This window comes from Gymnoscopelus braueri (genome assembly GCF_963280865.1).
Source record: "Gymnoscopelus braueri genome assembly, chromosome: 10".
Taxonomy (NCBI): domain Eukaryota; kingdom Metazoa; phylum Chordata; class Actinopteri; order Myctophiformes; family Myctophidae; genus Gymnoscopelus; species Gymnoscopelus braueri.
Genome location: NC_137611.1, coordinates 24530284 through 24554758, shown reverse-complemented (window position 1 = coordinate 24554758; position 24475 = coordinate 24530284). Strand labels below are relative to the sequence as shown.

General features: G+C 42.8%; 1 protein-coding gene across 4 annotated transcripts in view; it reads left to right on the top strand.

The window, feature by feature from the left end:
- greb1l (GREB1 like retinoic acid receptor coactivator) overlaps window positions 1-24475 on the top strand; it is a 56856-nt gene that overhangs the window by 15855 nt on the left and 16526 nt on the right. For 2 of the 4 annotated variants that reach the window (XM_080440734.1, XM_080440732.1), the window contains exons 2-18: window positions 7814-7933; window positions 10700-10859; window positions 11455-11631; window positions 12546-12722; window positions 13456-13632; window positions 13875-14003; window positions 15515-15640; window positions 16846-16983; window positions 17245-17385; window positions 18112-18249; window positions 18771-18956; window positions 19607-19906; window positions 20133-20261; window positions 20740-20874; window positions 21422-21619; window positions 22119-22299; window positions 23908-24100. In XM_080440734.1, the coding sequence (XP_080296860.1) occupies window positions 10703-10859; window positions 11455-11631; window positions 12546-12722; window positions 13456-13632; window positions 13875-14003; window positions 15515-15640; window positions 16846-16983; window positions 17245-17385; window positions 18112-18249; window positions 18771-18956; window positions 19607-19906; window positions 20133-20261; window positions 20740-20874; window positions 21422-21619; window positions 22119-22299; window positions 23908-24100 (2682 nt within the window). In that variant the 5' untranslated portion in view covers window positions 7814-7933; window positions 10700-10702. Of the gene's footprint in view, window positions 1-7813; window positions 7934-10699; window positions 10860-11454; window positions 11632-12545; window positions 12723-13455; window positions 13633-13874; window positions 14004-15514; window positions 15641-16845; window positions 16984-17244; window positions 17386-18108; window positions 18250-18770; window positions 18957-19606; window positions 19907-20132; window positions 20262-20739; window positions 20875-21421; window positions 21620-22118; window positions 22300-23907; window positions 24101-24475 lie in introns of all 4 variants that reach the window. The other 2 variants (XM_080440733.1, XM_080440731.1) reach the window with 1 other exon arrangement.

Below are 24475 nucleotides of genomic sequence, written 5' to 3'. Positions count from 1 at the left end.
TTTACAGTATGAAATAGAACTCACTGTTGTCTTATTCAGTATAGTTGCCCTGAATAAGTCCATAAATGCATTAGGGGTTCTGTGTCCCGCTCTGTTGTTCAGATAGAGGTGAACTGGCGTTCAACCCCGACAGTGTTGTAAAATGCAGATTGGGTTCACTTACAGGCCTTCCGTTTTATTACACAGCCATGAACGCCATTGTAAACTGTCACTCATCCTTCACTTTCATTGACTCGTTCTATCAGGGCCAATAGCCAAAGATCAGATCTTATCTGTTTTGGTCCCTTTTGGAAAACAGACTCTTTTGGGGATAAAATAGGTGGCCAATAGCAATTCAAAAGTAGGGTCCCTTCTAGTAGTCTCCCTACATACCAACAAAGCAACTTTTTACCCTCTAATATATGGCAAGACATTTGCTTTTTACATGATTCATTTGAGGAGTACATTTGATACATTATTATTATTATTACATTATTAACATTCACAGTAAGTTGCATTTTTTTCACAGTAAGTTGCAAGGTTTCCACTCTTGGGTATCCATATCAACAACTTTAAAATATGTCAAATGTAATGAGGTGCTGCATAAGTTCATCCCAGAATGTGGCTGAACATATTTCTAAAGTATTCATTATAGGCTAGAGTATTTTATTTGGAGGCTAGAGATATGTCATGATCATCTTCTAGTGGCATCAAATATTATCGCTCTTTTTGTTATCCAATGATGATGGCCCTTTGTTTCAGGGATTTAGTTTAAGGTTAAATACCTTGCCCTTAAACTCATCCACAGTGCCAGAGTGTGTTGCAAGGTCACCACTCCAATCAACCTGGTGTGAACACAATGGCTGCTTGTCCCCTAATGAATTGGCTCCACAGTCCCTCAGCAATCCACCCTCCAAACCCCTCGCAGTCCTTCCCAGGCCTGCTACCCTTTCACACACACACCCCCCCATCGCCCCTAATTTTGAAATGAGTTTTATGACTGGACAGTAAACTTTCAGTGACTTAATGATGATGACTTCTTCATCTGCCCAAATGCTCCTTTTGTCCGCTGATCACCAGACCTCAGCCCCGCAGCCATCCCTGCCCCCGTTCCCCCTGGTCACTCCAGGCCTTAAACCCTGGTTCACCCCCCTTTATAGTTCCACAGATAATCCCTTACAACACACACACACACACACACACACACCAACCCGACATACACACACACACTCACACACACATACACACAAACACACACCCTCAGGCTATTATCTACATTGAGCCTAGCTCTCTGTCCTTCTCTCCTTCTCACTGCTGCTCCTGCCGACTTCAGCAATGGCATTCAGCTGGAATGTTTGCCTTTTGTTTGTGTGGCCCACTGGAAAGACATGAATGACCTTAGCTCATCTGCTATCCTCACTAGTGCCGATTTGCACTTCAGGGCCCAGCAGGTAGTCCTGGCGGGGGTGGGGTGGTGGGGGGTTGGGGTGGAGAGAGCGGGTTTCGGGGCTTTTATAAGGAAATTAGAGCGGAGGTACTGCCACCCCGGACAGTAAATGACAGTGCGAGTCCTCACACCTTCAGGTTTCAGGTAGACGAGCGTGAAGTAGAAGGAACAGGGGAATCTTTGTCGTGGGAATTTTCACGTGCCGGCTGTTGTTTTGTTTTGCTTGTTTTTGTTATTTTTCACTTGTCTGTTTAGCGACGGCTTTTGTTTTCCTATTATGAGGCCCGAGCCCCAGACACGTGTGGTTTAGCACCGTAGTAGTTGCTGCTCTTCCTCCCCTGATACTTGTCCCTCATCTGTCCGATGTGCTCATTGTGACCGAGATCCTCGCTTTAAAAGTGTATTTCACACGCATGTTCAAAACTGCATCTTTGCCACATGTTTTATTACCAAACCCTGATATGGGAATTTACTGAAAGTTAGATCAGGTTTTTCTTTTGCAAATACGAATAGATGCCGTGCCGTTTTTAGGATGCTCTTTTATTTACCATCTCTAACATTGGCCTTATTGCTGAGTCCAAATTGCTTCACTCCAACCATCACACTGCATGTGTTGTTGGGTCCACTGCTGAGTCAGCTAAAGACAAAGCAGAAGCATTCCTCTGGGAATCTTAAGATTATGTGGCAGACCCCCCCCCCCCTCCCTCTGAGACCTCCCACAACCCCCGTCGGCTGTCACGTGACTCGTCTTTCCTCAGGTGGCGTTGGCAGGGATACTTCCCCTTTGTCAGGGCCTTTAGCAGGGGCTCAATGCAGCGATGAAGGATTGGATCAGGGGCGGGCCGCCATTCAGACCAAGCTCCTTTGTTTTTCAGCGCAGCCTCTTTTGAGGCCGGGTTTACTCATTATCTCCATTTCCAATGGGCTATTTAAAATTGGCTACGTCAAAGTCAGGGACTCGTGACATAAATCACACTGACAGCTCTCTTCCCCCAGTTGAACTTGCGACTTCATTGGAATCAGTGAGGGACAGATCGATCGCTACGCTGTGATTTCACTAGTTTTATACATGATCCCATTAGTAGCTTCTTCTTTTTTTTCCCCAAGTGAATGATATTTAGATCATTATTCTCACACAAGTGTAATTGACATTCACCAAATATAATCCATGCTAGAGCCTCAGTGAACATGTGTGGTCCAAAAGCAATGCCACTGGACAAATTTCACAGTCAAACTCAAGCCCAATGTTTAGACAAAGGTGGTTGATGCAAAGGAATGGGCCCGTAAGTACTAATGGAGACCCTGATTGGCCAGAGTGGTGGTTTACAGCTGTCCCTCACACCGCCTGTGCCCTATTATAACCATTGGAGAGGAGGTGAGAAGAGCCGTATACAGCTTGATTAAAACAACGGTTTGACCGTGTCAGTGGTAATGAACTGGAACATTTGTCTAATCTTGGCTCACTGAAGCAAAACCCCTTGGATACTGAAGTGAAATGAACAATGAATTTTCAAGCTGTTAATTGCTTAATTAACATTTTATCACTGTAAACTTCCACTTTTCAGTTATTTGTCATTTTTGTCTGACCCAGGTCTCACTGAATACCTCACATAATGTACGTATCTGTGATCTGAGCTGAAACGTCAATGGTAAAGAGTAATTCATTGCCATGGTGAGTGTTGAGAGTATCTGCCCTGATGCCAAGCAGCTGTGTGTTTACTGGGAGATACTATTTACCTGACACATTCTTGCTGACTTTACTTAATGGATGAAATTAATTACTTCACAAGAACACAAAAAAATGGCAGCCTCAAGGGCAGCACACTATGGTCACATTTTGTACATAGTAACCTCTTCATTCCACGCACAAGCCAAGGCTGCAGTAAATGATTAACATGAGCTATTAGCCTAGCATTTGGAAACGTTGTTTTGCAGCCAAAACGAGATACAGGCAGTGTAGGGATGAAGTTTGACTTGGCAGTGTGCTGGCTGGCTGTATTTACCAGTCAAAGTCATGAGATAACACACTGACAGTGCTTCAGCCGCTGCCTGGTGGGGAATGTTTTGGGTGATAATTCGCCCACTGATTTTCAGAGGGAGTATGAGAATGTTGTAGTCGATGGAAATACACTCCAAGGGAGTACATCAGCCAGTCTCACGTCATGATTTTTCACTCCACGCTTGTATTTTATGCAAGAATTAGCCTATTCTTAAATTGGTGAAGGGAACATTCATCCTATGTCTTCAGTCCTGCAGAGTGACCCTCCATTATTACAAAGTAAAATCCTCAGTGACTGTCATTTGATCTGTGTGTACACTCTTAGAATTAAATTTACTCTGAGGATTTTACTGTGTACATGGAAAGCTGCTCCAAACAGCACTGTAATGATAATGCAAACCACTGGGGCTATAATGACACATAATCCCTAACATCTGCCTGTGCCTGTTGATTTGTGGTGCATCTCCGTTTATTTATTTTGACCAGATGAGCCCCTGGTATTTATAGCAGGAGTAAAAGCCACAGTGAGGGGTCAATCCCAGAAAAGGCTGTTCAGGCTGGGCCACAGAGACAAAATGCTCAAGCTGACCTGACATTCTTCTCCCCATTTCGCCTGGGATTGGTTCTCCTATCTCCAAATTGGCCCCCATAAAAAAGGGGGGTGTGGCATAGAGAGAGACGGGAGAGAGTGAAGAAGATCAGATTTTAATGATTCCTCCATGCGTGTAAAAAAAGCTGTGTCGCCTCTACATCCGCATTACTCAGTGCCAGTGGTGGATCTCTTGGCGTGCTGGGGGTCACGCGTGGCAGGGCGCCGCGGTGGTGTGCCAGCGGGGAAGATGTTGGCCTCCTCTTTGTTTCCCCCCACGGTTCTGTGGCCCTCCAAGAGCATCTGTCACCACGGGGGGTCAGTAGGGCCAAGATGAATGAGCCCCCGATGAATTCTCTCTCCCTCCTCGGCAAATGGCACAGAACAGGGGAGGGCACAGGGGACTGAGGGGGAGGGCTCTGTGTGTGTGTGTTTGTTTGCATGTGTGAGCGAGAGAGAGAGAGAGAGAGAGGGGGGATCTGTTGTGGTGAGGGACAGAGAGTGGTTTTCAGTCCTTGCTGTGTGGAGTATCATGACCAAGGTGGCTTGAAGCAGGCCAGATAAGGATCATACTGCCTTTTCTGACTGGATACTGTCCTCTCTGGTCCCCTTTCCAATGGACCTAACACCTACTATGGACTATTTTTTGACATAAGGTTTTCCTTCACGCTGTGGGATTTTATCTGTTTGGAGTAGGATTTATTTTGGAAGCTTTGGGTCTGCTTGCCGAGGACTAATGGAAGGTACAGACAGACGCATTTTGGAAGTGTTGGCACTGTCACATGCAGCATTTGGCCTAACATGGCATTCATGAGATGGGCTTTTAGCACCTATTTCAGACGACACTGATAATTGTTAGTCATTTTCTCTCTCTCTCTCTCTCTCTCTCTCTCTCTCTCTCTCCCCCCCTCCATTTCACCACCCAACACCCCCCCCCCTCCCTTCTCTTGATGGGTGATGTCTCTTTCAACAAAGCTTTTCTAATGTTAACAGTAAGCTCTGCTCATTCCTGCATTTCTTTCATCACTATGGACCTTACATGTTTTAAAGCCTAAGAGTGACGTGAATGGGAGAAAAACAAGTAGGCCTATTTTATCAATTATTTACCTGTGTTTATATTTTACCTATACTGTATCATTTTGTGAAGTGTTAAGCTCTCTCAGACATAATATTGTTTACATAAACATTATTAAATTACATGGTACCCAAATTATTACTTACTGGACAAAGCAATGACCTAGTGTCAAGTTTTACTACCATACATCTCCTCAAGCTAGATCTTTATCAACATAGGAAGAAGGATTCCTCATGTTTGTTAACCACACAAAAATAACTGACCTAAAAGCTCACAACGCGTAGCATGAATTTCTTTTAGACATTATAAGGACATCAGGTTGAAAGTGGTTTTAAAAAATATATATAATAATAATGGTTGTACGATGCTAGTCATAATGAGCCTAAAATCCTTACTCAAGTAAAGTAAGTTTAAATTAATCTTGCCCCTGTCCTTCTGTTATCAGCACTGTAATGTAATTATGTAGATGAAGGAGTAAACAAAAGGAGAAGAGGGAGAGAAGGAAGGGGTTAGGGCAAGGGTCAGCTCCCTGTGATGGAGTTGAATAATATCTAACATTTTTAGGATAGACTCCTTCAATGCCCTTTAGATTTGAAGCTCAGTTGTTAAGCTATGGGTTTTCATCGTTTTGCCAAAACCGTCAGTCATCATTAGTTGCTTGTTAGTGAAGCATTTCGATTATGAAAGATGGAGGTGTTTTTTTTATGGATGGAAGCTGAATACAATTTAACTTGAGTGTGTTGTGTCATTTTGTTTATAACACACACTAAGGCTAAATTGCTTCTTGACCATGGTCATATAAATTATGTGTGCAGTCAGCAGTAAGTACTTTTAGATTACGTTTTGTCTTAGATTTCTTAATTTTTTATTTTTTATAAATCACTAAACCATATTTTTCTCTGACAAAATCTGTCTATTTTCTCAACTTAATTGACTTAAGCACAGGAGAGATATTTCTCATCTTAAAAGAATACTCATGTATTGTATGCTATCTCAGTTGAAGTGCTGTGTGTGTGTGTGTGTGTGTGTGTGTGTGTGTGTGTGTGTGTGTGTGTGTGTGTGTGTGTGTGTGTGTGTGTGTGTGTGTGTGTGTGTGTGTGTGTGTGTGTGTGTGTGTGTGTGTGTGTGTGTGTGTGTGTGTGTGTGTGTGTGTGTGTGTGTGTGTGTGTGTGTGTGTGTGTGTGTGTTCACTATTATGCATGCATCTGCATGTTGGCAAATGCATGAACATGCACTTGCACTTGTAACCAAGTTTCGCGTGAGGCTGTTTGTGTGTGTATGGGAGAGGTATGTTCTCAGCCGCCGCCTTAAATCCCCCTTCTGGCCCGAGGTGAAGTCCTCTGGCAGCAAGTCCAGCCCAAACGGTGCCTCAAATGTCATTACCAGAAGAACAGGACCTTATTGAGCACCTTGGGCTGTGCCTGCATTGGTGTCTAGATTTACGGCTCCGTCGGTCTCATCTCTGTGGCCATCTGTGTCTGTGTCATCCGCCCTTCACTGCTAGATAGGATCCAAATATGTCAAGACTCTGCTGTCTTCTTGTCAGGCACTTGGACCTAATGACTTTGGTTGGGGTTCAAATTCTTTGCATGTGTGTGTATGTACAGAAGTTGGATAAGAACGGCCTAGTTAGTTGTTCATTAAGTAAGATCGTATGGATTTTCTATTTCGTCTCCTGTCTTTACCGTTGACAGTGTAAATGTTGAGTTTGATTAGCTCTGTCATGGTGGCTAATCATTCACAGGAGCTTTAGTATGGCCTGAAAATGCCAACCAGCATGTGTGTAAATTAGCATTTTGAAGAATTTGAACTGTGTGATTTTAAAATGTCACAATGAATTAACCATATAGGCTCAGTATAATCGTGAAAATAAAATAAAATCTATACTCTGTCCCCAAAAAAAATAAAACTGAAAAAAATATTTAGTTGAAGAGCCGTGATAACAATGATAATCGTGAAACCTTGATTATTTCACTATAATTATACCATCAAAATCCATAATCATGCCCTCCCTACTAGACTGAGCACTATTGCCCACAATAGCACCACTCAGTCAGAAATGATGACGCGGCCGATTTTATTTGTGTCAGTCAATGTTTTGAAAGGAACTTTGCATCTGTTATGTCAGTGGCTAAACAATGCTAAGGTTCAATATAACTGGTGTGTGTGTGTGGTAAAACTCAAACACCCGCAAACTCAAACACTCAAGTGTGTTTTATGAAAATACCCCCAGGGCCATGGTATCACATAACCCCTCTCTAGCTCCTCGATACTGGCTACATATGTCAGGGCTTGATGCAATCTGTTGCATTCCCTCTTAACGTTTGACTGGCCATCCTTATAGTTCTTAGAGCACCCATTCACTGAATGCGCATGTGAAAGCAATTGTTTCTGGGGCTTTTTACATATGTGCTGGTTCTGGTAGAATTACATCACACAAGATCAGGTTTATATGCAGATTTATATGTGAGTGGTTCTTAAACTCAGGCTCATGTGTCCTTAGTGGCCCTTTAAGGCTACCAGCAAATGAAGAGTAGAGCAATTGCATTCTTTATTTGTTCATTTATTTAGATTAGAAATTGAGTTCGAAATTGGCTAATTTAGCCTATATGGGATTTTGGGCCTTGTTTGTGTATATGTTTGTAAGTCTGTAGTAAGATAACGTTTTTATCATTGACAGTGGTGCCCTTTTCCAATGAAAAACCTTTATTTTTTCTTCATCAGGTCTAAAGAGCTGCCGCTGAGAAAGAGATGCCAGTGCTGAAACCTTCTTCCGAGTGATAGTGACCCAGCATGTAGCAGTGGAAAACAAAGTCCCTTCGCGCCTGGGAACAATCAGAAAAGGTACAGTAAGACACCTCGCTGTTAATGTATCTCATTATCTGTGTTTTAGCTGAATAGTGGAGACTCTACTAATGACCACAGTAAAATCCGCAGTGCTAATTTAAGTTGGAGAGAGCGTGTTCTTTTAGCATGGGGGTTTGTGCTGTGCAGCAGATACTCGTCTCTCGTCTCAACAGGGTGCTAGGGTTTCTGCCTTTTCATCCCCTTTATCTGGTAGAATACGCTGGGCAGAATATCAGATCGTCTTGCTTTGCCCTGGGGTCAGATTCATGCAATCTGTTAATACCACCCAGAAGCAGTGGCATGGACTTGACTGACTGACCCACTGACTGACTGACTGACTGACTGACTCAGAGGCAACGTCCGAGTTCACCCGTTCACTTAGATAAAGACCTCTTATTTTGCCAACGTTGCTTTGAACACTTAATTGTTTCTCCCCGGAGCGTTGTGGACCACTTGTTAATGTTTGTTTGTTCATCCATCAAACGCAGTCCAGCCACCAGTTCACCTGAAATAGCCCCCTTGCAACCTGACCTCGGCAAACGCCTTCCTCTGAGTCACACCCAAGAAACATCCGTTAAGTGACCTCTGCCATGGACATGCTTTGTTTTGAGAGGTGCAGGTGATAAAAGGTCATTTGCCACGTTCACCTCTGGCTCAAGCGAGGTTAATGGCAAATCTGTCCACTGAGGCCTGAGGGTCAGCGAGCCAGAAAGGACTCTGTTTTGACTACACAATCAAACGGACAACCGTTGCCTAAAACACCCTTGGGCACAGGCTTTCTTTTACCTCTCTCTCTCTCTCTCTCTCTCTCTCTCTCTCTCTCTCTCTCTCTCTCTCTCTCTCTCTCTCTCTCTCTCTCTCTCCTGTAGCCTTCCTCCATCAGTTAAGTAAGAAAATTCTGCAGCGTCTTTTTTTTAAGCTGCTTATCGCCGTGACAGCACAATCAGGCACTGTTAATCTTGTCCTTTTGTCTGGGTCAGTCAGATTCCTCCTGTTCCCCCTCAGTCCTCCGGGACGGTCCTTAGGTAAACATTGAGCCCGAAACCTGTCCAGGCGTGGGCAAAATGACACCTGGAAGGAGAAAGGCAGCTCCAAACTTGATCCCCGCCCACCCTGTCCTGTATTGACAAAATAAAATGGACCAGGGTTTCTGAGTGACTAGAGACTGAAGGCATTGCAACGCAAGTCCTACACATGTTGTTTTGCTCAATGATATATACCAAGTACATGGTTTTAGATGTAGATTTTCTTTCATTGGTTTGGATTTTTTTGTAATACAAAATAAAGGAAAAAGCAAGGTCTTATGCACACCTGATCAGCTCAGGGATGGGTGCGTAGGCAGGGATCAGACGGATAAAATAACCTGCACACCGTCTACACTTGCACAATAAAGTGTAATACAAAATAAAAGTTATATGATTATTTCATATCAAAGGTTTGTTTAGTTTTTTTCCGTAGCGGCGGATCTGCTTTTGTGTCAATTGAATGGGCAGTCTGAAGTCAATTCGCTCATGAATAAAGGTGTTTGATCACTCACTTGATAACCGTAGCGTAGTCATAACACAGGACAGATCAGATCATTAGCTGGTCATGTAAGTGAGCCAACAGCTGCACAAACTCTTCAGAGGTGGGTGATGGTGAGGTGACTGAACTGTTTCCAGACAGCTGAAGCCTTCAACCTGGGTCTACACTTGGCTGCTGTTGGCGTCCATGGAAAACAGCACTAGTCACTGCAGGTCAAATGTGGCTCAAGGACAAAAATGGGAGGCATTTTAGGCAAAGACTGTGTGTCAGGAAACGGGCCAAAAGGGCTGTTTTGTTTTGCATCTTCCCATCCCACACAGTGAAATATTCCTGCTTGCTGGCTGGATACTGAAAATGCTAGCACTACGCATTGAGAAACAAAATAAAGAACCGGCCACTTAATAAATGGACATCATGGGATGGCATAGCTTTATGAGCCTTTTAAAAATTATCTTGCGTTGTATTTCTATCCTTCCTTTCCGTCTCTCTCTCTCTCTCTCTCTCTCTCTCTCTCTCTCTCTCTCTCTCTCTCTCTCTCTCTTTTTTTTTTTTTTCTTTCTCTCTTTTTTTTCTCTCTTTCTCCTTCCCCTCCCCCCTTGTCTCTCTCTCTCATTCTGGCCACCAGGCCACATGTATGGCCTTCTGTCCAGCTGCCACCTGCCACCAGAGAGCCACTCAACCTCAGGCCCACACGGCCGACCCCGGCAGATGTCCCCAAGTGGACATTGGGGTACAAGGAGAGGGGGGCAGGGCAGGCAGAGTGACAGAAAAGGACAGAAGATTTGAAATGAAAAAGGCAAACACTTTATGCTTTGGCTGTGCTTGGAATTGAGAAATAGATGTATTTTTGGTGTGTACGACGTATGTGTGTATGTGTAGTATATTGAGCCCATTCTGGGAAGAACCTTTATCACTCAAATAGCTCAAGTGATAAGTGCACACAGAGCAACAATGAGCAACACAAGTACCTTGAAGAACACATACAGCAACTGAGTAACTAATAGATACTGTATGCTGCTGGAAAGTCGTGTGTGTGTGTGTGTGTGTGTGTGTGTGTGTGTGAGTGTGTGTGTCCACTGTGCAAGACATCCAGCACCTATTTATATATTTACTCTTTTCATAAAGTGTGTTGTCGCCGTGCAGCGCTTCCTGTTTTTTGCGTCTACTGCTAAACGATGTGATGAGCTGAGCAGTATTTCATTCTTCATTCATCCACTCTCCTTGTTTTTCTCTCTGCAGATAATGGGGAATTCATACGCCGGGCAGCTGAAGTCTGCTCGATTCGAAGAGGCCCTCCATAACTCTATAGAGGCGTCGCTGCGCTCTACCAGCGGAGACCCACAGCCCATCTTCACACAGCTCTATCTGGAGCCAGAGCAGTACCCTGGCAACATGGAAGGTACATTTGATACGGCTAAATCAAAAATAAAGTCCACACAGTGCGTGGCATAAAGGGCTCCCGGTCAAAGCTTTATTTTTGTTCAGACTAAAACAGTCTTCTTCAGACACTTGATACTACTAATTACCAAGGAAAAGAGGAAACAGTGTTGTCAATGCAATAGGAATAACAAAATGCAATAGGAATAACAAACTGCACAAGTGCTTCAGAATGCATTTCTCATTCACACACATCTCATGGTTAATTATTTTCAATGCCACTTCACCTTAGGTATGCCAGTGAAATGTCATGTCAGGCCATTGGCAGGCAGACATTGCTGTGTAATGGGCTGGGGCATTGGTTGACCTGTGCTCATGAATTTCTAAATGGCTCATAGAAAATAAAAAAAATACCATACTGGTATTAAATAATGCAGCAATGCATTTATGTCAGTAAATGAGTAAGAAATGATTGAATATAGTAGTATTATTTCTTCATTGTACATTTTCAGGGGATGTTTCTGACAGTTATTGATTTACGGTTGTTATATTGAACAAGCGCGTTCCTAGTTTATATGCGGAAAAGTCAAAGTGAATCAACGTGACGTTTCCCTCAGACATGAAGCCGAAGGGTAACCTGTCTCTCCATGGCGGGGAGCCCCCAGGCCAGGACCTGCTGAACGGTCACTCCTCCAACGATGTTAAGGAGGAGGATGATGGTTCAGACACCAGCAGCAGCCCTCCATTACCCTACCTACAGACCCCTGTCCCAGATGGAAGCTGTACCCTGGATGGTAGGTTCAACATCACACACACCACACTAGGGCTGGGCAATTAACCGAAAATATATATCAATCCACATTTAGAACCAATAACTGACTTGCTCATGTAGGTTAATCGAATCTAGAAGCCGGTATATATGTTTTAAAATGTCCTATACCTACCTATATAAAAATGTTAACAAAGTTCTAATAGATTATTTATAATTGGCTAAATTGATTAGTCTAATTAACTACTTACTGTATTACACTTAGATGTACAATGGTGGTGTGCAGAAATAGCAGATGTACAAGTTTGTAGATCGTCTATTTTTTGAATAATTGTTTATTAAACTAGGCACAATTTTGAAATAATCATGATATTGATCACATCACATCACGCACCTCTATGATTGGGTACCATACTCTGTACCTTTAAGGGTACTTAAACGTCAGTACTACTGAGTACATATTGACGTTAGATTAATAAAGACATATAATAATGTACAGAAAAGCTTTTTAAAGCAACCAATAAAATATAAAAGCTCAATAAACACATTGAATTATCACCCCAAAACATGAAGACATACAATTAAAGACACAAATTTAAATCTGTGCCAAATTTCAAACAAAACAAAAATCCCCACTACCTTGCATCACTTATTTTTACCCCGAAATTGAAAGTTGACTTCAAAATGTTAATGTCACGTGTCATTTGATCCAACAGCATAGACACAACACTTGCTTTAACTTGAGGTTTACGGTAGCTTTTAGGGATACATGGGTTAGGGTTGTTTGTGTATACTAACCATATTGTATGGAAGTTATTGCCATGCATCTTGATATGACCAAGCGTGGTATATTGTCGATGAGACTTTATCCTGCACAAGTAGATTAGTTGTAATATATTGTATGTGTGCCCTCCTCTGAATAAACCTCTCATTCCTCAGGGTTCTGTCAGGCCGGCAAAGACCTGCGGCTTGTCTCCATGGCAACAGAGACCATCGAAGCCCCAGCTGGCTTCGAGCTGGTCGGTGCCAAGTCCCCCAGTGCTCCAGAGCACATTTTAGTGTGCGCTGTGGACCGGCGCTTTTTGCCTGACGAGAATGGAAAAAATGCACTTTTAGGTTAGTCCAATGCACTCGAATCTCAAACGAAAACATTGAAAGAATGAGATACTGTAGACCGGATCATCACTTATCGACGTTCTCTAGCCACACGGCAGACGAAACTCATCAGGGTGACTCAGTAGGAAACGTAGTGTTATTTCAGGCAGGACACTCTGGTCCAGATGAAAACCATTTATTGCAATGATATTACATGGTATTCGGTGGTGTGGCCTGCTCATGTGATGCTCGAGAACAAATCTGCGCAAGCATGACACAGACTTGACTCTGAGCTCACAAAACCCCCATGAAGCAGAGCTCAAAGATACATAGTTATTATAGGGAAATGATACTTTTCACTGCACATACTTTTATGGTCGTGTGACAATTTACAATTCCAACAATTTACAATTTAGGCATTTAGCAGACACTCTTATCCAGAGCGACTTACAAGTGCGAGATCATAGTAAACACGAACCCTAGTCAAGAAACAACAAGGTAAATAGTCACATAAGTAGAGTTCAAAGAAAACAATTTAGTGCCTCAAAGGAACTAAGATTTCAGTTAAACAATAAACCTAGCATCTGTCTAAACAGTACAGTATCTAAATAACATTCTTAACATTTGAAGAAAAAACACTAAATTACAAAAGATGTGACCTGAAGCTCCATTTGTTTTTTTCCACACACACTCACGCACACACACATTACATCTGATGTATTTATGTATGTATGTATGTTTCCACAATTTGTAGGGTTTTCAGGAAACTGTGTGGGCTGTGGTGAGAAAGGCTTCCGCTACTTCACGGAGTTTTCGAACCACATCAACCTGAAGCTATCCACTCAGCCCAAGAAGCAGAAGCACTTAAAATACTACCTGTTGAAGAACCCTCAGGGTGCTCTGTGCAAAGGACGCATCATCTGCTGGAAAGGTCAGAAATCCTCCCCATTTCCCCCATCATCTGTTGGAGTACTAATAAGTAGTACTCCAAGAATTAATAGAATTAGTAAATAAGTTATTTTTGTATTTTTTTAAACTAGAATTACATGTTGTTTATTGTGATGAGCTTGTGCCATCGCATACGTTTAGCCATGTAAATGTATGTCCCATTTCGTGTACATGGCACGTGTCAAATGTCTGTTCTCTAATGACTCCATCCTTGTTGCTTCTCAGACTGTAAAACCCGTCAGTTCTCCAACAGCGCCTCCACCTCCAAACCCAGCTCCTCCTCCTGCTCCTCCCTCGGCAGCAAGGAGAATGGAGGCACCAACGGACACCGTTCCTCCCCCTTCCCTCTGTCAGGTGAGACGATGACCACCAACCATTCTACAGCACAATTCTGCACTTGTAAACCACAACAGATGGCCGTATTTTGAAGCTAGCAGCGTTTCACAACAGGCTTTTTGTGTGATCGGTATAGTAGATTTTAAACAGTACTTTGGGTTGAGCTCCTACACAGTGAACATTTACACTCTCCCGAGTGTAGAATGAGTCTCAGAGAGACTTTGTCTCTCGCCTTCCTTGCAAAAGCACACCAAGAAGGCAGGCTGATTGGTAAAAAAATCTTTGGGGCTTACAGTATTGATTTATCCTGAACCTGGAGGCTTTCAGAGCTTGTCAGCAGCGATCCCACACATTAATGTGCTGAGCAGCTGTGTTGCAAGGCTCTCATTGTTAGCATAACTCGTGCCTGCTATCTCCTGACTGCGACCTTGAGGCGCATCCTGCTCCCAAAGAGGTCGGTCATGCTCACTCGGTAGGCGGAGGGATTGGCCGCCCCATGCTATCCACAACCCCCACCCCAAGCCAAAACCGGCTGCTGGTTATGGAACCTGTGTTTATCCAACACTGTTTGCTGAAAAACGATCCGTGATTGGCTTTTGGGTGTTGCGTAATGACCGCATGTATTGCTCTGTAATGCTTTTAGTCGTAGCAAAAGGTTTGATTGCACCATGAACAACACCAATTGACCAAATGAGCGATCAGAGTAGCCTTGGGAACTGGCTACAAGTACATCCCCAGCCGTGATGTACAAGTATATCCCCTTGAATTAATGCTAGTATAGGTCACAATGACCCCAATCCAAACCTTGATGTTGAGTGCCAAGCACAGGGAAGCATTGGGTCCCATTTTATTGGGTCTTTTGTATGACCTGGCCAGGAAATTGAACCCGACCTCCCAATCTCAGGACGGACACTCTAACCACAAGGCCACTGAGCTTGGTGTTCACAATGTTGTTTACTCTAAAGGTTGCTGGTACGGCTGTTATTTGGATTTTGCGCCAAAGCCAATCGTACAGCTTTACAGAGGTGACTCAATTGATGGACTTCACATAATAGTACTTTAGGTTACTGGTGATCAATGTGGGGTCTAATGACCCCAGGGGTCCTAGAGGGGGTTCCAGGGGGTCCCCTGCTAAATGACGGTTAGTTAGGAACAGGTCTGTAACTCTAAAGGCGGTTACACACCGGCGAATATGCGAATATACGCAAAATTCGGACTCGTTCCGAATAATTAAAAGACGTTTTTTTTAAAAAACGTATTATTGTGTGTAAGGACCTTGAGAGTGAATAAGTGAAACCAGATGGACCCGTACAAATGGGTCCATTTGGTTCCATTTGTACCCTCTTTAGAGTTAAATTACCACTGAGGATTTTACAGTGTAGATTGGGGTTGCAGGGATAAGAATGAAATGGGGGGGGATCATGGCCTAATGCATGACAAACTGGGGGTCCTTGAAATAAAAAAACGTACCATTGCAGTAGGTCCACTAACTGTCACATCTACTGACGGCATTGCTGATGTTTTTCTAGAGTCTCCACCAATGAGAAGCACACAGGCCTCGTCGATGTTCTTCGGAGGGCAGGACGTGAGCAGGGACTGCAGCTTTCTCAAGCCACTGGCCGCTTCCACGCCAGGGACCAAGACTCTACCAATAGGTGAATCTCTTTTTCAATACAACCAATATTTCTGCAGTGTTCAGTCAGCCAGCCTCTCTCTCCTATTGCGTATTGAATTTTGTTTTAGCATTTTCCACTTAAGTCCAATCTCTACGTAGAATTTGGAAAAATCGATATTGTGAACGCATAGTTAAAACACTTTCACACCTTCCCATTTGTATCTAGGCTCTCGTTAACCCATTGATACCTGAAACGCATCTGTGTCACTTTAGATGTCTTTGGCTATTCAAAAATAACAGATATACAAGCTCATAGCGCGGCACCGAGTGCCGCGCTACGAGCTTGTAGATCTGCTATTTTTGAAAAATCGTGAAAAAATATATTTTATATTTTTTTCAAAAAACTGTTAGGATCTCGATTTTTTTTAAAGAATCGCCTCAGGTCTTAATGGGTTAATGTGAAGGGATTTTAGACACTTGGTACCTTACCCTAAGAGATGGATGGCCAAATGTGAATGCACAGATATGAATGCAAACAAATCGCCTCTATGCACGCGCGGGAATGCCGTAATGACTTTTTAAGGCCTTGCTATCCATTAGCCACTTTACAAGGTTGTGATATTGACAAGCAAAGGCTACACACACCAATCAATGTTTTAGCGTAATGCATACACAGTGAATATGAGATTGGAAAAAACGCCCCATCAGGTCATTGGCAATAGCCACTCATCTATAGGAAATCAATATCTTAGTGTTAGGCCTGACTCATCTTTATTTATTGCTTAGGCTTAGTAGACAGTAACCGTTTTAACCCATTGAGACCTGGAACGCATCTGTGTCACTTTAGGTTTCTTTGGCTATTCAAAAATAGCAGATATACAAGCTCATAGCGCGGCACCGAGTGCCGCGCTATGAGCTTGTAGATCTGCTATTTTTGAAAAATCGTAAGATTTTTTTTAAATATTTTTTTCAAAAATCTGTTAGGATTTTGAAAACATTTTAAAGAATCGCCTCAGGTCTTAAAGGGTTAAATGCATGTTCATGTACTGTATGTAGAGCCATTTTAAAAAATATATATTTTAACCCTTTCTAAATCTTTATTGCTTAGGCTTAGTGCACAGTATCCGTTTTAATACACATTCATACATAAAGCATTTGTATAGCCATTTAAAACTATTTAAATTTAAAATGTCTAAATGTTGTAATCCATATCGACTGTGTGTGTTTATGTTTGAACGTGTGCAGTTCCCACAGCTCTGAGGGTGAATGGACCAGCTAACGGCCTGGGTATTGACCCACGTCCTCCCTTACTGAGTCCCTCCCAGGTCTCTGCCGGGATCCAAGGCCAGGGGTATCGCAGCGCAGACTTAGGAGACAGTGCTGGTGAGCCCCACTCTCACAAATGCAGTCCCCCAGGGTTCTATATTAGGCCCCCACCTGTTTCCGCTCTACACTAAATATCTTCGCTGAAAAGATGAGAAGCTCACAACACGTCATGTTGCGATGCGTTGTGAGCTTGTAGATCGGCTATTTTCAAAGTAGTTATCAGACCTGTTTAAAAAGTTTACCCTACAGGGTTAGGAAATTATATATTTTCTTGTATTTTGAGCTTTTGTTTATTGTCTTTTTTTTTTACGTGTTCAGCCTGTTCTACCATGAACTCTTCTACCATGAACTCTGGTCCTCCAAAAAAGCGCCACCGGAGTTGGCATCCCAACACCCTGGTGCCCGTTCCACCAACTGCCGTGCCCGTGCCAGCCATTCGGCCAATAGTCTGCTCTCCAGGTCAGTCCACTCAACCCAGGCTGATCCTCTAGCCCTCTTATGCGTTCCATTTCCATCTGAGCTGTAATTGACCATACTCATAAGTATTCTACTCATAGTAGTCTGACGTGATAGCGTAATTGCCACTGTGTGAATAAGGCCAATTTACACTTTTAAGTGATTTGGCATTTGGTTTATTCATCGCATGTTATCAGCCGTGAATCACCCAAGTATCTCCATGTAGAGGTTGCTGCAGATTGATTTATGTCAGACGGCTATTACAGTTATATACTCTTCTTTTCCCATCTTTTCAAACTACTTGAGCACGGTGGGAACAGAAACAATTACAGCCATCCATCCACCTAAAAAAAGAAGGCATAATCACTTGTATTCTGGCCTTTCAGTCTCCTAGCAATTTGTTCTGCTCAGTCATTAGAGGTTTTTTAATCTCTACTAAAGACATTTCTTCTTGGTGGCCTTGACTGTGTAAACCCTGGCCTTTTACTGAACATTTTTAGCCCACTTTTATAGCCCACTTTATACTCAGTTGTGTAATGTTTTAATTTGGTTGCTTTAAAAACAAATCCTCTTGTTTTAATATTTTCTCATGTTCCTGTTTGTTTGATTTGAATTTGACCGTGTACAGCACTTTCGTTGGTTGACCTTGGTCGTTGTAAATGTACTTAATAAATAACAGCGTGATGAGACACCAGTAATTAACAGCAGGGTCTGTTGATTTCCCAGCAGGATCTGTGCTAGCCATGCCCGCTCCACAGCCGCCTGTTGCAGGGGTTGTACAGCCCCATCCTGTCACTGCCGGGGAGACTGTCATTGTCCCTGACAACCTGCTCAACACTTCAGGAGTTCGCCCTGTCATTCTCATTGGTATAAAAAAAGAAAAACAGCTTCTCTCTGTGTCTCAGTGTCCTTGTTTCTAATAACCGCTGAACACTGTGTAGATTCAATAACATCCTACATGTCTTCTCAACACCAATGTGAATCTGTGACAGAGAGTTAAAAAACACTTTCTTAAATCCTATATACACTTCATTGACCACTGGGTTCTATACTAGGCTCCCTTCTTTTTCCCCCTCTACACCAAATATCTTCACCGAAAACAGCAGATCGACAAGCTCATAACATGTCGCAACATGAAACTTTGTGAGCTTGTAGATCTGCTGTTTTCGCTGAACGTTCGCTCCCAGAATAGAGATGCTGGGGTTCAAGTGGTTAATCCCATGGGTGCCATAGCTGGCTTCTAGTACGTACTGACCTCAAATGCAGTGCATTGCAATTTCATTCTAGAATACTATATAAACATTCAATGTTTATTCAATTCAGTCAACATATTATATGTGCAATAATATTATTTGTAATAATTGTCTTTTTATACCTTTTCTTTGCAGGGCATGGCACTTTACCATATTTTTATGGGAATGTAGGGGACATTGTGGTGAGCCCCCTGCTGGTCAGCTGCTATAAGAGCAGCCTGCTGACAGAGAAAACCTTGGAGAATCTTGGCCTCAGCAGCAACCAGATACTTAGCGTAGAGACCACAATTTTGCTCACATTGCAGTACCTGGCACGACTAGGTAAGACACGTATTCAGCCCGCAGAACAGGTTGCCATTAATTATTTTCAGTAACTAGTTGATTGATAGGCAAAACATACGCCTGTTTGTCTATCTGTAGGGCATACAGTTTAATAGAAAACCCCATCTACATGCTTTTTACTGAACAGTGGCTTATTAGGAGCTCTAAGTATCAAACAGACTCCTCAGTAAAGAGTATTTAGCATATTGTTTAGACAGATGCTAGGTTTGATGTTTACCTGGTAAAGTTTCTTTGAGGCACTACATTGTTCTCTTTGCATTCTACTTATTTTACTATTTACCCTGTTGTTCGTTGACTAGGGTTCATGCTTACTCTGCTTACTCTAATCTCACACTTGTAAATCGCACTGGGTAAGAGCATCTGCTAAATGCCGAAATTATAAATAGAATACAAATAATTGTTATTTTATGTGATATACAAACACTAGTGCATCACCAGCTAAACGTATATAGTAGAAAGCAAATAGCTGGCCTTGATGCATACTCAGTGTTGCACATTCAAGTGTCTTTATTGTGCAAATTCTACGTGGCTGTATGTCTTTAGCCAACAACACAATGTCAAACATTCAAAGGCAAGTCAAGGTTCGAAGTCGTTTCATGTGCTAATCTCTAGGTCTCTCTCTCCTGCAGGCTCGGAGCAGATTCCACTGAGAGAGGAGTTTGAGCAGATAGCGCTCAAGGCCATGCTGTGCTGCCCCGGGGGTCCGGCCATCTCCCCGGCCCAGCTGCCGTGGTTGGCTCGGCTAGAGGCTAGCGTCTCCGGAGGCAGTGTCCAAGTCCTGGTCACCCATAACTCTCTGGGCGAAGGCATCTCGGAGTCCCTGCGGTCAATCAGCGAAGGACCCCAGCACCAGCAGTGCCGGCCCACCTACGTGGTCATCATCTGTGCGTCCAAAATGAGCGGAAATGAATTCTGCGTACTTGTTTTAGGTGAGTACTGACTGTAGTCAGGCATCTTCATCCCACTGGTTGGCATCAATAAACCTGTGATAATGATTGATTGATTGATTGATTGATTGATTGATTGACATTTCTATTGACAAAAACATGTATTTGAACATAACGATCAAAAGGATAAAAACTATAATATACATTATTTGATTGTTGAAATTGTTGTAATGAAATACTGTAACATCATGTTTGTCTTTGGATGCAGGGAAGTACCAAGCACGGGCCTTAGCAGAAGGCATGCTCACAACCAATGAGTTTCTGAAGGAGATCAGCTATGAGCTCATCACAGGGAAAGTCAGTATCCTGGCGTCTCACTTCAGAACCACCTCACTGGGTGAGTGTTGAACCCACAACATGAACAGCAAAATTCAATTACCAATTGTTGGATTTTTGGACAAAATTTGAACTGGACAATTGGACCTAATAGATTATATTTGTTGGGTTCTCTCTTCTGATTGGATAAAATTGGTATCCTAACCAGAAAATGTATTTTCTGTTTACAAAATAGCTGGAGAGAAGGGTAGACCCCTGTGTCACTGAACAAGTAATGAATACTATTGGAATATAGAGCTTTAACTTAAAAAACGACAACAAAAACAAATCGCTTGCACCAACCAATTAAAACCTATGGTATGACGTGAATAAGCTGTGATATGCTACTTTGATGACACGTTTTATGCAACGTTATACCACACCTCAGTATTTATTGGTCTCTGGCTGGTTAATGGTTACTTTATCAATCATAATCCAAGTGTGTTATAAGGAATTCATGTGCATTGGGTTTGTTGACCGTGGTGATCTGCTATTCCCAGGAGACAACTTGGACAAGCAATTGGTCAGATATCAACGCCGACGCAAGGGACAGGTCATCCAGCCCTTCCAGGGTGATGTGGCCGATCATATCCACTCCCAAGAGGCCGCCAGCATGCTGCCGCCCTCGGAGTCAGGTTAGACCAGTGATCCTCAACATTTTTAATTTAAGGACCCCTGGTTGTGTTTGGCCACGGACCCCGATCTATAGTACACTCAAAATTCCTCAGTGTTAATTTTCAGAGGTACAGACCTCTAAGAGTCCATTTTGGTTCCTAACTATCAATCATTTAGCTCTGTCTATTGTTACAGAACTACTGTAGTTTTAAGAGTAATGGCCTATCAGTGTGAATACAGTGCTCTATCTGGACTACAGAAATGTGTGTCTGAGAGTAAATGTAAATCCACAGACATTATAAATGCCTGAACAAAGGGGCATTTTAACTGCAAGTCTTCAGTGACTTAATATCATTCTCTCTAGAATGTCCTCAAGCATTTTCTTTTCATGGCTTGCATCATAAATTCCAATGCTCGCTGTGAAAACACACCCTGAAAACCAACCACAGGGGGTTCAAATGTGCATTGATAACCCACAAACAGACTGGTGTTCAATATCGTCCGTTGTATTGACCGCCGCATCGGCACTCCGTGTCTCTCCACCCCGCCCGCCCTACCCCTCCACAGAGTTGTTGAGTGACGCGTTCCAGATCTATCCTCCCCAGCTGAACGTGGCGCGGAGCCTCCTGTCGCAGGTCTGCTCCATAGCCGACTCAGGCAGCCACAGTCTGGACCTGGGACGCTTCTGCAAGGTGGACTTCCTCGTTTTGGTGCCGCCCTCCCATGTGCTGGTGAACCAGACCGCACAGCGCATCCGACAATCAGGTACCGTATGCTAACTTGATTTTGTTTCCATTTGTACCGCTCTGCAGCATTGAGACCTGAAGCCGATTCTACATGTCTCCTAAATCTCAAAAGTTTTCTGAAAAACGTATGTTTCTATATCAGTGGTACTCAATCTTTTTTCATGTCAAAGACCCCCAAAATGATATGTATTTGGCTGCGGACCCCCATCAAAATATATTGTTCCAGGGACCCCCCCAGAAGCAAAGATTTGAGTAAAAAAAAAAAGGCTTTAAAAATATATATATTCAAAGATTTGCACACATTTTCACGATTTTTCAAAAATAGCAGATCTACAAGCTCGTAGCGCGGCACTCGGTGCCGCGCTACGAGCTTGTAGATCTGCTATTTTTGAATAGCCCCAAAGTGTCAAATAATGCTTTTTAGCTCAAATCTAAAAATGACACAGTTCCAGGTCTTAATGGGTTCAATTAACTCCTCAATAATCCATTCCTCCGTCATTTGCGCGTTTTTTATGCAGGCGTGCTGGTGGACCTGGGGGTCGAAGACGCCTCCTCGGCCCACCAGAAATCGGACAAGTACGTGGTGCGTCTGGACGGGGACGTGCACGTCAAGATGGAGGCCTTCATGAGGAAAGTCAAGCAGAACCCTTACACGCTGTTTGTCCTCATCCACGACAACTCGCACGTTGACCTCACCAGGTAAGAAACCATCAACAACGGGAAGTCCCGCTCTCTGTTTTGCAGTGGTGGAAAGTAACTAAGTACATTTACTTTAGTACTGTACTTAAGTACAATTTTGAGGTACCGGTATTTGTACTTTACTTGAGCATTTACAATTTCCAATACTTTTACTTCTACTCCACTACATCTCAGAGGCAAATATTGTACTTTTACTCCACTACATTTATTTGAAAACTTTAGTTACTAGTTACTTTTCAGATATAAATTATGATATAATGAAACATACATTAACCACTTTAACCCTATTTTATACCTACTGTAGGCTATTTGAAAATAGCCGATCTACAAGCTCACAACGCGTCGCGACGCGACGCGTTGTGAGCTTGTTGATCTGCTTTTTTCAAATATTTAGTACTTTTACTTTTGGTACATTTTGATGCCAATACTTTTGTACTTTTACTCAAGTAAATTTAGAATTCTGGACTTTTACTTGTAACAGAGTATTTTTATATTGCAGTATTGGTACTTTTACTTAAGTAAAGAATTTGAGTACTTTTTCCACCACTGTCTGTTTGTGTAATCTCTTCAATGCAAAGCTGTTATGGCTGCAAGTCCAGCCTTGTCCTTTGTGTTGTTTTTTTTATTAAGGAACGGTGCAGACTTGTTTTAAAATAACAAGGAAATGATACGTACATCACTCCCATGGACATGAATTCTACATTCTAGACTACACTTATACATTTTCTCTATTTGTATCATTTTATTGTTTTGTGTTGAAACATGTCCTTGTGAGACGCCCACCAAGCCAAATGCCTTTTAGTGCAAACCTCCTTTGCCTTTAACCCATTAAGGCCTGAGGCGATTCTTTAAAAAAAAAATCCAAATCCTAACAGTTTTTTGAAAAAAATATAAAAAATATTTTTTCAAAATTTTTCAAAAATAGCAGATCTACAAGCTCGTAGCGCGGCACTCGGTGCCGCGCTATGAGCTTGTAGATCTGCTATTTTTGAATAGCCAAAGACATCTAAAGTTACACAGATGCGTTCCAGGTATCAATGGGTTAACCAGTTCCTCACATGTCATAACGTTCTGCGGAAACAGGCGAACCATTTGACAGAAGTAGCAGATCTTGAGCTTCTAGATTGGCTGTTTTCGGCAAAGGTGTAGATGGGGGAAAAAGGAAGGGGGTCTAGTAAGACCCCTGGCCGGATTCTGGTCAACTAAGTTTATAGGGTTTAACCCATTAAGACCTGAGGCAATTCTTAAAAATGTTTTCTAAATCCTAACAGTTTAAAAAATTTCACGATTTTTCAAAAATAGCAGATCTACAAGCTCATAGCGCGGCACTCGGTGCCGCGCTATGAGCTTGTATATCTGCTATTTTTGAATAGCCAAAGAAATTTAAAGTGACACAGATACGTTTCAGGTCTTAATGGGTTAAGCGGTTAAAACCATTCCAACGCTGCAATTTGTCTTTGCATTACTTCTTCACATTGTTCATTTGGGATGTTGTGCTTTGCACGTGCTGTCACGTGGCAGGGTCAGTTTTTATAGCTATAACTGGCCCTGATTTCATGACTTTGACCACGCTAATCCGTCCTGTCCCCTCCCTCCCTCCGTCCACAGTGCTCTGTCTGGCTCCGTGTGTCACGGGGAGCTGCAGGGCCTGGCCGACAGGGTGGTGAACTGTCAGGAAGTCCTGGAGGCCGTCAATCTGCTGGTACTGCAGGTCAGCTGCTTCCCCTTCACCCTGCAGACCCGCCAGTCACGCATTAGTGTCCATAATGAAGTTCACTGGCCCTCCAGCGACAGCATGGTGGTGAGTCTCTTGTGAAGTGGTCAGTGTGTGCATCATCTGTGGTCTCGTTACACCCCCTAGAGGAATAAAGATGGTATTACACAGACCATAGAGAGACGTCTCTTATAGCAGTGGCTCTCAAAACTCCCCCATAACGCTGAGAGTTTAGGACCCGTGAGGCTCCATTTGAACCCCCTCAAGGAACTCTGAGGGTCCTTGGACCCCACTTTGAGAACCACTGTTTTATATCATGGTTAAAATTTGATCCATAGTTGCTTAAATGAGATATAATCTCATGTGACTATTATCATTATCATTATTATATTTGACCTGTTTTACCAGATTTTATCCAATTTTGTTTATCAAAGAAAAACATTACACATTCTCATTTCTTTA